The 18,301-nt window shown below is 39.3% G+C and overlaps 1 protein-coding gene across 1 annotated transcript; it reads left to right on the top strand.

The window, feature by feature from the left end:
- Positions 1 to 1,222: 1,222 nt before the first annotated feature.
- On the top strand, positions 1,223 to 1,828 carry LOC149249471 (cytosolic sulfotransferase 6-like). Its single transcript, XM_089453041.1, has one exon. The coding sequence runs from the start codon at positions 1,223 to 1,225 to the stop codon at positions 1,826 to 1,828; it is 606 nt and encodes a 201-aa protein (XP_089309167.1).
- Positions 1,829 to 18,301: the final 16,473 nt, after the last annotated feature.

Raw genomic sequence — 18,301 nt, 5'->3', positions numbered from 1 at the left:
ATCATATTCTTTACCATTCTACAAATTTATATTATTTCCATTGGCCTTAATAATTAATATTAGTTGTAATATCATAATCTATACCCATTGTACAAATTCATATAACCATGTACGGCCCCAAAATGCAAAGAGGGTGAACGCTATTTGTGGGCATTCAGCCAACGTTGTGGATCTCCCTACGTGCATCTTGGTGCTTTCAAGATCTCCATACAAAACTTTACTTTATCCTCCACATGGAAAGCATGAAGCCCTATGTGCTCATAATTAATAAAACAAAAAAACCAGCAGAGAAAACATGTAAGGTGGCCTTTTCAGTGAATAAATAAGCAACAGCAGGACCATACACCATGCTAATACAAAAAAAAACACCCTTAAAAACAAGGAACGAACCTCTGCCATGGCCAGTTCAGTCACGAGTCAGAGTTTGCTGCAACAGGAAGGCTTCTGGGCACTTTATCCTCCACATGGAAAGCATGAAGCCCTATGTGCTCATAATTAATAAAACAAAAAAACCAGCAGAGAAAACATGTAAGGTGGCCTTTTCAGTGAATAAATAAGCAACAGCAGGACCATACACCATGCTAATACAAAAAAAAACACCCTTAAAAACAAGGAACGAACCTCTGCCATGGCCAGTTCAGTCACGAGTCAGAGTTTGCTGCAACAGGAAGGCTTCTGGGCACTTTATCCTCCACATGGAAAGCATGAAGCCCTATGTGCTCATAATTAATAAAACAAAAAAACCAGCAGAGAAAACATGTAAGGTGGCCTTTTCAGTGAATAAATAAGCAACAGCAGGACCATACACCATGCTAATACAAAAAAAAACACCCTTAAAAACAAGGAACGAACCTCTGCCATGGCCAGTTCAGTCACGAGTCAGAGTTTGCTGCAACAGGAAGGCTTCTGGTATGCCCAGGCCGAGATGGAAATAATCCAGAGCCTGCAAACAGACTTCCAAGCCAGAGAGGATGACATAATCCTGGCTTCCAGCATCAAGACGGGGACTACATGGATGAAGGCTCTGATTTTCAGCATTGTCCACCATGAAAGCCCATGCAGCAAAATCAATGGTAACAGTAACGATGATCCTCTGAGAAAATTCAATCCCCATTGTCTGGTTCCCACCATGGAACAACATGACTTGGGGTCCTCTGATAATGCCTCCCTTGTCTCCTCCTACTTATCAAGCCTCCCTTCCCCTCGCCTGCTTCATACCCACATGCCCTACACGGCCCTTCCGCCCTCCATTAAAGCCAAGTGCCCTATAGTTTACATAGCCAGGAACCCTAAGGACACCTTCGTTTCCCTCTGGCATTTCTATAGCAAAATCGAAGGAGGACTGGTTAATAACAGTGGTGATTCTATGAAGGACCTGTTCGAATCCTTCTGCTCGGGGAATTTTCATTATGGACCCTTCTTCGACCATGTGCTGAGCTACTGGGTGGAGAGTATGAAGGAGGGTTCGAATGTTTTGTTCTTGATGTATGAAGATCTGCAGAGGGATTGTGATGCCTGCGTGAGGAAGGTGGCCCGGTTTCTGGGCTGTTCTGATGCTGTGAAGGACGAGAAGGCCGTGAATGCCATTGTGGAAAAATGCAGCTTTGGGTCTCTGGCAAATATGGATGTGAATAAGAGTGGGGAAATTAGGATTCCTGCAGCTAATATCAGGAACAGTTATTTTTTCAGGAAGGGGGCAGTGGGGGACTGGAAGAATCACTTGAGTGATGAGATGAGCAGGCGTCTGGATTTGATTGCTGAACGGAAATTAAAAGGCTCAGGCCTCCACTTTGAGTATGAATTGGATTTTGTAAGTTCCAGTTCTTAAAATTCAGAAAGCTCTGGTTACTGGAGTGGTTTCAGTTTGAATAAAACACCTGATTACCCGTTGATGGTGGTCGTGGTGGGATTTTAGGGGTGATGAACAAAATTTTCAGATTGGTTATGGTGAAATTAGGATTACTGAGCTTCTGAACTGGAAGATTCATTGTTTTACAGTACAATTTACAACTCTCCATCATATAATGAAATCTAGATCAAAATGTTGTCTGTGTGAGATGTGATTGTTTTCATTTGAAGGTTGGAATGTTTCAATAATGATTTGAACTGTGAATAAGTCGATTCTTTCATTGTTAGTTGCTTTGTAAGCTTTATGCATGACTGCCATAGTTTTTGCGTATAATGTGCAGAACCTCTTTAACCAAAAGAGTTAACGTAACCTGAGGCACGGTATGAAGGTCATTCATGTGTTTCTTTTTTAAATAAAAAAAGATGATTTAGGCAGTTTGATTGGGGAAGTTTTAATGTGGATTGGAATGGTACAGATTTAATATTGAAGGGAAGAATGTATAATTAATTTTCAATTTGATAATTTATTTTGAGATTTCAAATCAAAGATTCTCAGTGTTTTGACAATGTACTTGTTACTAATTATTCTATATCTAAAATCTTATACATGTTTCGATTTCACACATTAATTTAATTCCCATAAATAACAAATAACAAATTTCTTAATATCACAAGTTAATTCAACTCTAATAAATAATTGCTGAATAATTTTCAAGGTAAACAATATGCACTTTGTAACAGCAAATTCAATACTATATAAATTAGGATATATATAATGAGATATAGACTGTGATATATATCATTTAAACCCAATAATATGTCTCAATTTAACTCTAATAAATAACAAATTTCTCAATCTCACAAGTTAGATAAGTAATTGCTAGATAATTTTGAAGGTAAACAATATGCAATTTGTCACAGTAAATTCAATATTATATAAGTTTGTCACAGTAAATTCAATACTATATAAGTTAGGATATACATGAGATATACATTGGGATACATTATTTAAACTCAATTTTATATATAGAGAGATAAATAAATAAATATTTTTAACCAATGATTAACAATTTAAATATATTTAATCTGATTTCATAATTACTGAGTTAACATGAAATGTAATTTATAAAATTTACAACAAATAAATCAATAATTTGCAAAAAGATTTTATCACAAATTGTCTTATGTCTATTTTATGAATTCGTGTCTTCTTAAAATAGGGCAGTAAATGGATGATAAATTTTGATGGGCATCAATCCATAAAAAACATCAAAATATTTACTTTGTGATACATATCTCATTGTAGCATCCTATATATATATATATATATATATATATATATATATAATCGTTAATCTAACAAGCATTAATCATTATAATACTAATGCCTTGTCTACCCCTTGGTCCATCATAACATGGACTTGTATGATTGTTGTGGTAATGAATTGGGTTAACGTTTGTGATTTGGGTTAGAGTTGGAGCTGCAGAGTTGAAAAGGGATCACCACGCTAGCAGCCTACGTGGTACATTCCATTCCATTAAAGTCGCAGAGTCTCGAGGTGTCCTCCTACCTAGATTACACGTGCTCGTCCTTGCCACCTGCGATGGTGTTAATGCCCTTACCTAACTTACCGTGGAAGGATCCCGAGGTTGGGTTGGTTGTCTGTCTGTCGTCCGATTGGCGTCGATTGACGGTCTTGATTGTTCAAGCCTAGCTGAAGGGTTTATCGACTGTTTTGGCAAAAGGGATAATTCATTTGGTTAGTCTTTGCTTCGACACTCTGCTTTGTCATGGCGAACTTATGAAACTCTTCGGCCAATTCGCCTCTGAGACTCCAGGTGCCATCCTCATCCCCATTCTGCTCGTATTATGTTGTTATGCCTTGTTTCTTCCACTGAGGTTGGGTTATGACAGTTCTGGAGTTGTTTAACAGGTTATTGGCATTTTGGGCAACAATGGAGAGCCCGACCTGGTCCTTAGCGGTCTTGAAGAAAGGATCATTGCTCCGATATTCCGAGGTAACATCTGTTCCACTGTGATAATGTCGTTGAGTCTTCTTGCAATTATTTTCCAATTCTTTCCTCGCTGAGGTGGTCCGGTTCCATACAAATTTGGTCGCAGCTTCAATGGCTTCCTAGCTCACATACAGGTAAGCCTACTTACATTTCATGGTTGATGTTGTTGTCGAGTTATTACAAAGGTGGTATTTTGCTCATGGTTGCTTGTTGTGCAGGTATTACCTCAGGGTCTGGTTCGAAACCCTCGTTTAGTTTGTGCATGATTTTCTTCTCAATCGTTGTGCAAGCTATGGCATTCATTTTTGTTTAAAGTGCTTTAGGTACATATTTGTGATCAGTATGATTAGAATTCATGGTTTAGTTTTAAGAAACTGGGGTACATGGCTATGGATGGGTTCTTTACGAACTCGTTTGTGGCTCAAACCCTAGGTATGTAAAGAACTATAAAGAAATCGTTTAATTAACTGGAAGCATGGGGAAGGGTTTGTCAAGTTGACTTCTTTCTATAGTTTAAGGAAATTCCTATGTATGACGGAGGTCTGATATTTAGACACTTATATTGCTATATGAATATGTTCACAATTCGTATCATTTATTTATTTATTTCTAACAAAAAATTGATAGGCATCTGCTTTACAATTTATATACTTATGTGTTTCTAAGTTAAATCGACATTCGTTTGTAATGCTATTTTGCTTATTAGTTCAACATTGATTGCTAACTGACAGCTATACAATTCTCTAGATGTGTATCAGTATCCATTAGGAACGCATCCATCATCTATTTTTCTTACTATTCTACTCAGAAATTAGTGAATGATCATTATCTATGCTAAACCATTTCCAAAGTATCTACTTACAATAAACAAGTCATTCACTATTACTATGTTATTTCAATTTACAGTAAACATTCAAACTATTCTACTAATAATTATTACCATGTTAGTATCACTTATCTGTATTTTGTTACGTATATATTAAATAATCGGAAGATCTCACCACCCAGCCTCGGAACTGGCAATTACGTCCAGGTTCCCCCTCCGAGCCCTTCCACTTCTACCAATAAGGAACAGCTGGGTACCTTGGGCGTCAGGACTTTGTCCAGCCTCAAGTCCCATACCTCACAGCTTGTTACCTCAACTTTCTTTCCCACTGGTTATGTTCGCCAGCTCAAGGAAGAATGCAACACAGTCCTCCCCTTCCAACCCCCCAGGGTTCTGCCCTCTTTTCCCTTTAAGGAAAAAGGGTGAAGGAGTAGTTGTAACTGTTCTCAGAAGTTTGTTCAACTATTTCTTTGATTCTTTTAATAATCTGGTCCAAAGTCTTTTAAATAATAATTAACAGTATTTGTTCTGGCTATTTTAAGCCCAATAGTTTTAATAGTTAAATAACATAAATGAAATTAAACTTGGTAAAAACAACTCATGATGTCTCGTTGTATGTTACAGCTCCCTCCCCTCGAGAGGAACATCGTCCCTGGTGTTCTTTCTCTACGTAAACAGTGCAGGATAAGATTTTTGCATGGCCTCCTCTTCTTCCCAGGTAGCCTCATCTGGGCCAAAGTGCTTCCACTGCACTTTAACTTGGATGATGGCTCGCCTCCACAAGGTGGTTTCTCTCCGATCAAGGATACGAAGAGGCTCTGCCAGAAATTCTCCCTCGGGTTCTACCTGCACATTCATATTATGTTGTTAGAACATTTCAAAACAACAATCTTTTAATCATATTTCTTTCTATTTATCATTACCTGAATACTCTCCCAGTTAATAATATGTCGAGGGTCGTAAATATACTTTTTTAACAAGGACACATGAAAGACATTGTGTACTCGGATGTGGCCTGGTAGTGCTAGTTTATATGCCACAGGCCCAATCTGTTCCAAAATTTGGAAAGGCCCACAGTATCGTGGTGCCAATTTTGCACAACCTTTCCACTGCAAGGTGCTCTTCCAAGGTTTCACCTTTAGATACACATGATCACCCAACTAGAATTCTTTATGAGTTCTCTTCTTGTCTGCATACACTTTTTTCCTATCCTGTGCCACCTTTAAGTTCTGCGAACCTTCTTAACGATAGCCTCCATTTCCGCTAGCATGTCAGGACCCAATGCTAATTTATTTTTTGGACTATTCCAATCCATGGGTACCCGACACTTTCTCTCGTAAAGTACCTCGAAGGGACTCATACCCAAAGATTCGTGATGTCCGTTATTGTAGGCGAATTCTACCAAGTGGAGGTAATCCTCCCATTTCTGTGGTTGTTGCATTACAAACATGCGCAACATATCCTCTAGAACTTGATTTACTCTCTCTGTCTAATAATATGTCTGTGGATGGTAAGTAGTACTGAAATGAATTTGGGTACCCAGTCCTGCAAAGAGAGTTTTCTAGAAAGCAAATGTAAATTTTACATCCCTATCAGAGATCACCACTCAGGGGTGTAGGCGGAAGATTTCTCTCATAAATATGTCTGCTATCTCTACCGTTTTATAGGTGGATTTTACAGGGATGAAATGAGCAGTCTTGCTCAGCTTGTCTACGACCACCATGATTGAGTCGTGTTGCTTTCTGGTACGAGGTAACCCCGTAATAAAATCTAGAGTTATGGTCTCCCATTTCCATTCCGGAATGGGTAACGGTTGCAATAGACCCGTAGGATGTTGATGTTCTGCTTTCACCAATTGGCACTCTAAGCACTTGGATAAATATTCAGCCACATATTTTCGTAAACCAGGCCAGAAATAACTTTTCTTAATGGAAAAATACAATTTCTGGTATCCTGGGTGGGCAACATAAGGTTTCCTATGAAACTCATCTAATAACATCTGCTTCACGGAAATCTAGTTAGGAATGTAAATTTGATTTCTGAATGTTAACATTTTATCAGAATTAATTGCATACTCACATTGCTTCCCTCTTTCTTGGGCTTCTGAAGCTTGCTGCCATAAGAATGCATATTCTAGATCCTTGAGGGAAGCTTCTCGGATAACCCCTGGTAGGTTAGATTGTGCATGACTGAAATGTACTTCATAGATGCAATGTAATTTTCTGCTTAAAGCATCAGCTACTCGGTTTTCTTTTCCTTTGATGTGTTTCAAGTCAAAATCAAATTCACTCAGGAATGCAGTCCATCTGGCCTGGCGTGCATTTAAATTAGATTGATTAAAGAAATTTGTCAAACTACTATGGTTAGTTAACAACAAAAATTTCTTTCCCAGAAGGTAGTGTTGCCACATCTTTAGTGCATGCACTACCGTGATCAACTCCAAATCATAGGCAGAGTAACATTGTTCATAATGCTTCAGCTTTCGTGACTCATAAGTAATGACTTTTCCTTCCTAAGTTAGTACTCCACCAACTTCTTCTTTACTTGCATCGGTACATACTACAAAGGATTTTTCCAAATCTGCTACCTTTAGCACCGGAGCAGTTGTAAGCAGTTGTTTTAGCTGCTCAAAATTTTGTTGGCATTCCGCTGTCCAATGGAAAGATTGTCCCTTTTTCTGAAGTGAAGTCATTGGGAAGGCAATTTTCGAAAAGTCCTTTATAAATCAGCGATAATACCCTGCCAAGCCTAAGAAGGATCTTATGTTGGCCACATTTTTCACTGCATCCATTCCATAATAGTTTCGATTTTCTCTGGATCCACTGCTATCCCTTCTACTGATATAACATGGCCTAGGTAGTAGATTTGATCTTTGTAAAAATCGCATTTGCTGAACTTTGCATACAACTGGTTTTCTCGCAGAATTTGCAGTATCGTTTTCAAGTGTTGCTCATGTTCCACATGGTTTTTAGAATATATTAGTATATCATTGATAAAAATCAATACAAACTTATCTATAAAGGGTTGGAAAATATCGTGCATTAGACTCATGAACATGGTTGGTGCATTAGTAAGGCCAAAAGGCAGTACCACGAACTCATAATATCCGTAACGAGTTTGGAATGCGGTTTTACAGATGTCTTCATCCTTTATTCTGATTTGGTGGTATCCGAACCTTAAATCGATTTTCAAGAACACACTAGCTCCTTGTACTTGGTCAAATAAGTCATCGATGCTAGGTAGCGGGTATTTGTTCTTTATGGTCAGCTTATTCAACTGACGATAGTCAATGCATAATCGTAGGGTTCCGTCCTTTTTGCGTACAAATAGCACCGGGGCTACCCAAGGAGACACACTTAGGCGTATGTATCCTTTACATAACAACTCCTGCAGTTGCATTTTAAGTTCATTCAATTCCAAAACACTCATACAATAAGGGGTTTTCGAAACAGGGGTTGCTCCGAGCATTAGTTCAATTGTAAAATCAATGTCTCGCCTTGGCGGTAATCCTAGAATAGATTCAAGGAATACGTCTAAGAAATCCTAGATTACAAGAATATTCAATAAAGAGGTCATTTTATTTTTATCATTGTTGTACCCTACTTGAACAACATAAATCTGGCACCCTTTTCTTATACACTTTCCGAGTTGATTGGCTATAATAGGGTGCAACTTGATATTTTTCTTAATTCCTTGAATTTCCTTCTACTGTCCTAACTCGGTAAGATAACTTATGGACTTTTCTTTGCAATCTACCAGGGACCAGCGACCTTCTAACCAATCCATCTCTATTAATACATCATATGAGCTTAGGGAAAGAATATTCAGATTGACCTAGATAGGCTGTCTTGAAACTATTATAGGGCAGTTTTATGTTTTGGCTGACACCTTTCTTTTGGTCCCAGTAGCTAGTTGAACTAGCCACGACTGTTTGTATTTACTGCTTTGCAGTTGACATCTTTCTACCACTTTAGGACTAATGTAACTCAAGCTAGCACCTGGATCAAATAAAATAGAAACAGATTGACCAACAATCATACCTTCACATTTGATCATGGTGGGTTGATATTCCGCCTGATGATCATCCAAAGCCGCATTAATCCTGGGCATGCTCCTTGCGATATCCCCTACCATAGAGGCTTCTTGCATGTTAGAAAGTTTCTCAGTTCGAGCTTTGTGCGGGCAGTTTTTGTAATAATGTGCTTCTCCACATCCCCAACATTGTAGTGGCGGTTTTGCTGGTTGTTCAGTAACAGTTCTACTAATTCCTTCAGGTTGTCTATTCTCAGTGAATGTCTGAGTTCTAGGTGGGTTTCTTGCAAACTTTCCAAAAGTCCTTTGTTGATTGTTTCTGCCATGCATGGTTTTCTGATGTCTGTTTGGTGGCAAATTCCTCATTTTCTTGGCAGCAACTCCTTTAGATCCCTCATTTTTCTACTTCATCTACTAATAACAGATGCGAGCCTTCCAAACTGCATCGTCCATGGTTTTAGGATAGTTGAATTCTAATTTCTCCTTCATGAAGTTGGGAAAACTACTAATAAACTGTTGGATCTTAGCTTTTTCTTCTTGCATATATGGGACATATCGCAACAAGTAAAGTGTGCTACATATTCATCCATGGTCAAGGTTCCCAGTCTTAATTCATGGAACTCTTTTTCTTTTTCGTCATAATAATGTTCTGTTAAATATTTATCTTTAAAGTGTTTATGAAATTCTTGCCATGTTACTTGTTCTTCATCAATCTTCCTTACAATTTTAATTTCTTCCCACCAAAGGGTGGCTTTTCCTCGTAATTGGTAAACTGCCAGCCTTGCTTTAAGTTTTTCAGTATATTCATAAATCTGGAAGTATTTACCCATGTCTATCAGCCAAGCTTCCACTGCTTCTTCTGACTCTCCTTCGAACAGTGAGGGTCTGATTTTTTTGAGCTCCCCTTGTAATTCTATCTTTGGTCTTTTTGGTTTTCTTTGGTCAAAAACATTATCTGAATGCCCTTCATCTTCTTCTTTGTGACCTTCTACGGATTCTGCATGATCTTCCTCATTATGAGCAGTTGGGGTCTTTTCTCTATTTTCTATATTGGGATCTAGTCCTCTCTAATTTTGCTGATCTGACAAACTTTTAAGAATATTCTCCTGCTCCTGTCTTAATCATTCGTTATCTGTTCTGAGGTTCATCATTTTTTCTCGAAGCTATTGCACTGTCTCGAGTAAGGTAGCGTTAGCCTGTTTTGATTCTTCTCCCAATTGCACCCATAATTCTGGGTTGGCCTCTACATAAGGCACCTCTAGTTGGCTCGACAATCTAGGGCTCCTATGCATTTTATCCTTGATGCTAATTCACCTTTTGTGTTCACAATTAGTCAAAACTCAGTTTATTTTGCTTCATATATATAGGAACATCACAACTTAATTGACTGTTAGAACAACCCAGAGGTCTCAGTATGCAAGCCTAGGCTCTGATACCATTTGTAACATCCTATCTATGTATATATATATTAAACAAAAAATAAAAAATCGTTAATCTAACAAGCATTAATCATTATAATACTAATGCCTTGTCTACCCCTTGGTCCATCATAACGTGAACTTGTCTGATTGCTGTGGTAATGAATTGGGTTAACGTTTGTGATTTGGGTTAGATTTGGAGTTGCAGAGTCGGAAAGGGATCGTTTGCCTTCCATTAAAATCGCAGAGTCCCACGGTGTCCTTCTGCCTGGATTACGCAAGCTCGTCCTTGCCACCTGTGATGGTGTTAATTCCCTTACCTAACTTACCGTGGAAGTATCTCAAGGTTGGGATGGTTTTCTGTTTATCATTCGATCGGCGTCGATTGGCGGTCTTGATTGTTCAAGCCTGGGTGAAGGGTTTATCAACTATTTTGGTGGAAGGGATAATAATTTGGTTAGTGTTTGCTTCGGCGCTCTGCTCTGTCATGGTGAACTTATGAAACTCTGTAGCCAATTTTCCTATGAGACTCTAGGTGCCATACTTATCCCCATTCTGCTTGTATTATGTTGTTATGCCTTGTTTCTTCCACTGAGGTTGGGTTATGAGAGTTCTGGAGTTGTTTAACGGGTTATTGGCATTTTGGGCAGCAATGGAGAGCCCGACTGGTCCTTAGCGATCTTGAAGAAAGGATCATTGCTCCGACGTTCCGAGGTAACATATGTTCCACTGTGATAATGTCATTGAGTCTTCTTGCAATTATTTTCCAATTCTTTCCTCGCTGAGGTGGTCCGGTTCCATACAGGTCTGGTCACAGCTTCAACAGCTTCCCAGCTCACATATAGGTAAGCCTACTTACATTTCATGGTTGATGTTGCTGTCGAGTTATTACAGAGGTGGTATTTTCCTCACGGTTTCTTGTTGTGCAGGTATTACCTCAGGGTCTGGTTTGAAACCCTCGTTTAGTTTGTGCATGATTTTCTTCTCAGTCGTTGTGCAGGATATGGCATTCATTTTTGTTTAAAGTGATTTATGTACATATTTGTGATTAGTATGATTAGAATTCATGGTTTAATTTTAAGAAACTGGGGTACATAGCTATGGATGGGTTCTTTACGAACTCATTCGCGGCTCAAACCCTAGGTATGTAAAGAACTGTAAAGAAATCGTTTAATTAACCGGAAGCATGGGGAAGGGTTTGTCGAGTTGACTTCTTTCTACAGTTTAAGGAAATTCCTGTGTATGACGGAGGTCTGATATTTAGACATATATATTGCTATATGAATATGTTTACAATTCGTATCATTTATTTATTTATTTCTAGCATAAAATTGATAGGCATCTGCTTTACAATTTATATACTTATGTGTTTCCAGGTTAAATCGACATTTGTCTGTAATGTTATTTTTCTTATTAGTTCAACATTGATTGCTAACTGACAGTTGTACAGTTCTCTAGATGTGTATCAGTATCCATTAGGAAAGCATGCATCATCTATTTTCCTTACTATTCTACTCAAAAATTAGTGAATGATCATTATCTATGCTAAACCATTTCCAAACTATCTACTTACAGTAAACAGGTCATTCACTATTACTATGTTATTTCAATTTACAGTAAACATTCAAACTATTCTACTAATAATGATTACCATGTTAGTATCACTTATCTGTATTTCGTTACGTATATATTAAATAATCGGAAGATCTCACCACCTAGCCTCGAAACTAGAAATTACGTCCAGGTTCCCCCTCCGAGCCCTTCCACTTCTGCAAATAAGGAACAAATGGGTACCTTGGGCATCAGGACTCTATCCAGCCTCAAGTCCCATACCTCATAGCTTGTTACCTCAACTTTCTTTAGCACTAGTAATGTTCACCAGCTCAAGGAAGAATGCAACATAGTCCTCCCCTTCCAAACCCCCAGGGTTCTGCCCTCTTTTTCCTTTAAGGAAAAAGGGTGAAGGAGTAGTTGTAACTGTTCTCAGAAGTTTGTTCAACTGTTTCTTTGATTCTTTTAATAATCTAGTCCAAAGTCTTTTAAATAATAATTAACAGTATTTGTTCTGGATATTTTAAGCCCAATAGTTTTAATAGCTAAATAACATAAATGAAATTAAACTTGGTAAAAACAACTCATGATGTCTCGTTGTATCACAACATGGAAGGCAAGTAAGCTAGAAATCCAAAGTGATGGTTAAACCAACAACACATTTCAGTAATATTCATACATACATATATAGAAAATAGTTACACATGCATGCATCAGCAAACATATACATATATCATTTAGAGTAAACAAGATAATTGAAATACAATATGACATATGCATGAAATGTGTTGGCTCTGTTATATTAAGAAGTGAAAGTTTCAATCATACAATACAACCATGACCAACCACTAGTTCCGATAGCAGAACATTACAGTCACTTCCGCCTGCTCCTCCAAAATATATACTAGCTCTCCACAATGAAGAAGCCAAGGCTCATTACAATATTGTCCAAGCTCTCTCTAAGATACTCCTATCGGAATCATGGTTGACCAAAATCTTTTACAATGAGTTATGAGGGACTATTTATAGGAAAGGGTGGGGTGGCCCTTGACATTCCCTTTTGTGAGTGTTCATCTACCCTCATGACTCTTCATCTACTTTATGACTGTTACATCCAACTATCAACACTTGAACTTCCATTTGACAAGACATTACACATAATCTGCACATGTACCCATGTGAGACAAAATAGGCTTGAGCAAGCCATGCAAGACATCACTATGACTCGGACAAGTTTGGGAAGACCAACTCTTTGACATCCTCACAGTGGTCGATAGTAGCGAACTGATGCCATGCTTGGTAGTCCGCGATAGTGTCTGTGTACTCTATGGTGACATCTTTCTAGAAACAAACTCTTGCCTCCATTGCATCGGGTACACTGCTCAAGCTCCTCTGTCCAACTCGTCTGATAACATGCACTTCATTTTCTTGAGTGCGGCTGGGCCAAGAACATACTGATGCATGGTGTCTGCACTGATCAGCAAGTCCGGGCTGGTGGCTATGCACATCAGCTCGTCAAAGTACGAGTCAAGCTCCAGTCATACTTGTTCCTTTGTCTTTACCTCGGTGATTGTCCCAATAGATGGGATTGCATGTGCGTGCACAATAACATCCATATTCATGAATACCTATGCATGGGAAGCCTACAAACTAGTGATGAGCTGCGAGAGATCTTCATAGTTCCGGATCTGACTCCGGATGCGTGCCTTCAGCTCGACCGCTCTGGGCTTCATCATCTTGGGCAAGTGTAACGAGGCTCCCTTGTATCTCATTGTCCATGTTTTCATGTAGTCAACAATAGCATGCACGTTTGACAAGATACATGCTCTCCTAGCACATCGTTGTTGCCAACCGTTGAGATGGACAACTGCCTTATGCACGATGCCAAACTTGGAATACAACGCCTGCATGACTGACTCAAGGGACAATACTTCATCCAATATTGCCTTCTTCAACTCTACTCGGGCGGATGTTGTAACCAGTTCTCCTCCCTACTTGGCCGTCTATAACTCCTTATCCATTCACTTGTTCTCATCTATCAAGAAGCGAACACTCGAGCTAGTGGCTTCGGCATATACTATGGTAGCATCAGCCAATGTTGTTGGATGCTTGCGCACGTTAGACACGATCACTTGTTCCTCAAACTGTGCAAGAGATGTGTGATCATCCGAAGTAGACACTTTGCAAGATTGCACAACTCTATGTTGCGACTTGTCGAACGATATGTTTTGCATCTCTCCTTCCGGATTGTCTCCAAGGATCTCAATGTCTCCTTGGTTGCTTGGGAATTTCTCTGCTTCTGGATCCGGTGAAGCTGGTGGGTTGACCTCTTGATGATAAGGCATGAGGTTGATATTTTGTTCTAACTCGTGTTGCTCTATATTTGTATCCATCTGTTCAAGTGCTTGTTCTATCTCTTGAGTGAAGTCCTTCTCCTGCGACTGCTCACCCTATTTGCTTGGTGCCAGTTGTTCGGTTGAGTCGACTACTTGTACGGGTGCAGTTTCATCTGTATATACATGTTGTGCCCCCTGTTGTACTTGTTCTTGTTGTGCTTCCTTCTTCTGTCTGCTCAACTCTTGTTCCTTCCGGAGTTTCTCCTTCAACACATGCAACTCCTTCTATGTTTCCTCCATTCTCCATTTTTATCTCTGCCTTTGTGCATTCCTCTTGTCGCGTTGTTGCCTCTTTGCCTCTATTTCCAAAGCTGCTTTATGCATAAGTGGGTCTGCTCGAAACTTGCAACTTTGTTTTGCCTCTGCACTGTCGAAAATCTTCCTCTTTCCTTTGTCACGTGCCAGTATGCTTACCTTTGTTGTTGTTGTTGTTAGTGCTCTCCTAAATGTTGCTTCATGCTGCTTCGTTAACCATTCCACAGCGATGCCGACCGGTTCATTGGGCCTGGAGAAACTATAACAATATCTCCATGGGTCTTCCTCCGCCCAATGACATGCCCTGTGGATCCACTGAAACTGTACTCTCGCGCAGTGTTCTTTCACAATACAGTGCGGTCATACGGATTTAAGCTTCAGACGTCGAAAGGATATTTCTTAATCTCCTTTGTTTTGACATGTGCATGCTTGAGGTTTCTGATAAAATCATCTTTTCCGTCATAGTTCTTGATGTAGAAATTCCCACTGTAGATCAACAGATTATGCAATATACTAAAACACAATACAAGATCTACTTCTACAACACTTTGCAGAAGCTTAATCGAATTGAGCAAGATCAAGAGAACACATATAACTGAGAATGAGAAATCAATCACACATAACACAGAAGAAATAACCCGGGGAAAGCCTCAGCCTAAAACCCCATCTCTGTATTATCATACAAGTGGAAATCTTGTTCAAGTTACAAAAAGAATCAGCTCTCAAGCTATCCTACTCTCTCTACAATCAAACAATACAGCTCACAGACTGAATAAACATAGTATATGTCCTCCTCAAGCCCTCCAAGCCTCCTATTTCCTTGTGCAGTTTTTCTTGGGGTTCAGAGAAGCCACATGTGTGAATTGGCCTCATCACACTCACAAAACCTGAAGAAGTAACTACGCAATTCTCAAGGAAATAATTGCTTCTACATGCAAGGAATATTCACAATGGAATATTCTAGCAACTGATAGTACACTACCCCTCCATCTGATCTCAACTGGGTCTCTGTCTGAACTGACATGCATGAGTTATTTATGAGAGAATACTCAGTTATCTGAAGTGCATTAGTTACATGCATGCAAGCATTAACTAACTGAACTTACATTAATTCAACAAATTGTTTGAATTAATCTAATTGGACTTGACTCAGTTAACTGAGCCAACTAATTACAACTCATCCTTATCTCTTTAACTAATGGATAAATTCCTCAATTAATGGAGAAACTATTGCATGTCCCCACATAGACTTCATGTTTGATTTTCCTTAACTAATTAACTCAAGATGAATTAATTAATTATTTTACAAACAACTACTAAAATCAAATACGAATTTTACTTCACTATTTTAGTTTAAGGAATGACTAAAATAGGAAGGTATCCTGAAATGCTATTTATAGAATGCTATTTTTAGCACTTCCATTTTTCATTCCTTGTAGTTATGTTCAACACTGGTTGAACTGCTATTTATATCAATGCTATTTTTAGCATTTCTATTTTTATCATTTCTTGTTGCTATTTTCAACACTCCCTCTCAACAAGTAAGGGATTATCAGTAACCCCAATCTTGTCTCTGTGGAACTCGAACTTTCATTTTAACAATTCCTTCGTCAAAATATCTACATCTTGTTCCTCGTTCGAAACATCATACAACAACATGATACTTTTGACCACGCAGTCTTGAAAATGGTGATACAGATATCAATGTGCTTGGACCTATCATGAAAAACTAGATTCTTAGAGAGTTTGATACAACTCTGGTTATCACAGTAGATCACTATAGGATCCATCCTCTGACCAAACAATCCCACTAGAATCTTCCGCATCCAAATGGCCTCACATGCAGCCTGACTAGCAGCCATGTATTCAGCCTCTGTTGAGCTAAGTGCAACTGATCTTTGTTTCCTGTTGTACCAGGAAACTACAGCTAAACCAAGGTTGAAGATTCCTCCAGAAGTGCTCTTCCAGTCTGATGGACTCCCTGCTGTTACACTAAAAAATGTCACCTTGACTACTTACAGTTAGTATGGCTCCAATCAACAAGTCATGCTACCCTCTTAGGCAAGTCTCATGCCTCTGTTATCCATCTCAAACTCAAAGAAGAGAGAAAGTCTTGTAAAAATCATGTTTATCTCTGGGGTCGCAGGTTCTCTCTAGCCTTACCTGCGGGGACGCTGACCATGTTCACAAAATCCGCGTCCATAGACGCTCTGTATGTTAAGGGACAGGTGCGTCCCTCTGTAAAAGGCAAAATGCGCGAGTTTTATCTTGAAAAAGTTACTTGTGGTTACTTCTAGAACATTCTAGAGGTCGGTTTGATGAAATGGATGCGCCTCCAGTTGGTTCATGTATCTCTATTAAGGGGGAACTTATCCCATCAATAAGGGAGCTATCCCACCCATAGAGGGGGATGATCCCATTGATAGTGGACCTGAATAACCTCTTTACAGCACTATAAATGAAGGCATTGAGCCAGAAGGAGAGGAGGTTGGAGCTATACATTTTCTTTGGGTAAATGCTGCAGGATTTAGGTCTTCCATTAGAGCCTTTGTGAGGAGAGATTGTCTTCACTTGATTCTACTTGGGAGAGGGTGAGCTTTGTCAAAGTAGAGGAAAACCCTTGATGGACCCTAGGAGGAATTTGCACAACACCAAGGCCAGGTTGTAAGAGTTTCTTTGTTTCGTTATTAATACAAACTGGTTTATTTTTCTCAATAGCTTGTGTTAATGAGTTATTTCATGTGTTCCTTGGTCTGCATGTTGAATATATGTTTTATTATATGAAATGCAAGTGCTTGGTAATTGTTTGATTGTTTGTGGTTGCAGGAATTGACTTGAAGGAGGAGCTCATCCGGATCGTCAAGAACGGACTTCAACAACAGCGTTTTGGAATAAGGTAAGCCTAAACACTTGTAGTTTTTCATGTTGTAAAAGGTGTATTTAGAGAAAGATCACTCCATTTTGTCTTGTTTGTCATTAGAATGTCTTAGACTTCTAGGAAGGTCAGTCGTGTCCGCACCCTTGACAGATTCCGTGTGACACCTGCCCAATCCGCATCTGTGAAGCCCTGAAGCTTCACTCCCTATGTCCGTCTATACCACAATCTAAACTGAGATGTGCCTCTGAGGTATCTCAGCACATGCTTCACTGCATTCCAAAACAGCTTGGTAGGTTGAACCAGAGCTTGACTCAGTTGGTTCACCGCAAAGCATAAGTTGGGTCATGTGTTCACCAGATACATAAACGAACCCATCAGCTACCGATGAATAATATTAGCTACTATCTCACCTAAAGTAGCATCCTCCTTCCTCCAGTTCTCAGCTAGAGGAGTCTGCATGGGCTTGCACTTCTCCATGTGAAAGCGCCTGAGTATCTCATTGGCATACTTGCCTTGAGACACAAATACTTCATCATCTTTCTACCACACCTCCATGCCTAGAAAGTAGTGCATAAGGCCCATGTCCTTCATCTCAAACTCTCTTGCAAGGTCCTTCTTGCAAGACTGTATCAACTGATCATCACCTGTCAAAATCAGATCATCGACATAAAGAACAATATCAATGGTTTACCTTCTACCATGATGTGGTAAAGGTTCACATCTGCTTCACTCTTGGTGAAGCCCAAACCAGTGAAATAGTTGTCGATCTTGGTGTACGAAGCACGGGGTGCTTGCTTCAGCCCATACAAATCCCTCTTGAGTCGGTACACATGCGACTCACGATCAAAGGTCTCGAAACCCTCTAGCTGCTCAATGTACACCTCCTCCTCAATCTTCCCATTGAGGAATGTTGTCTTCACATCTATCTGGTGGATCTTCCACCCCATTTGAGCTGATAGTGACAACATCATTCTAATCGATGAGTACCTTGCTATGGGAGAAAAAGTCTCATCATAGTCGATCCCCTCGACCTGTGAGAAACCCTGGGCAATAAACCTTGCCTTATGTTTCTCAACACTGC

This window comes from Pinus tabuliformis, chromosome 7, assembly GCF_031772625.1.
Source record: "Pinus tabuliformis cultivar Carrire ecotype Pingquan chromosome 7, CPIR1, whole genome shotgun sequence".
Lineage (NCBI taxonomy): Eukaryota > Viridiplantae > Streptophyta > Pinopsida > Pinales > Pinaceae > Pinus > Pinus tabuliformis.
Note: the sequence above shows the minus strand (reverse complement) of the source record. Positions and strands in the feature narration are given on the sequence as shown.

What these genes read in the sequence shown, in the direction of transcription:
- LOC149249471 (XM_089453041.1), top strand. Translation starts at nt 1,223, where the DNA reads ATGCCCTACACGGCCCTTCCGCCCTCCATTAAAGCCAAGTGCCCTATA.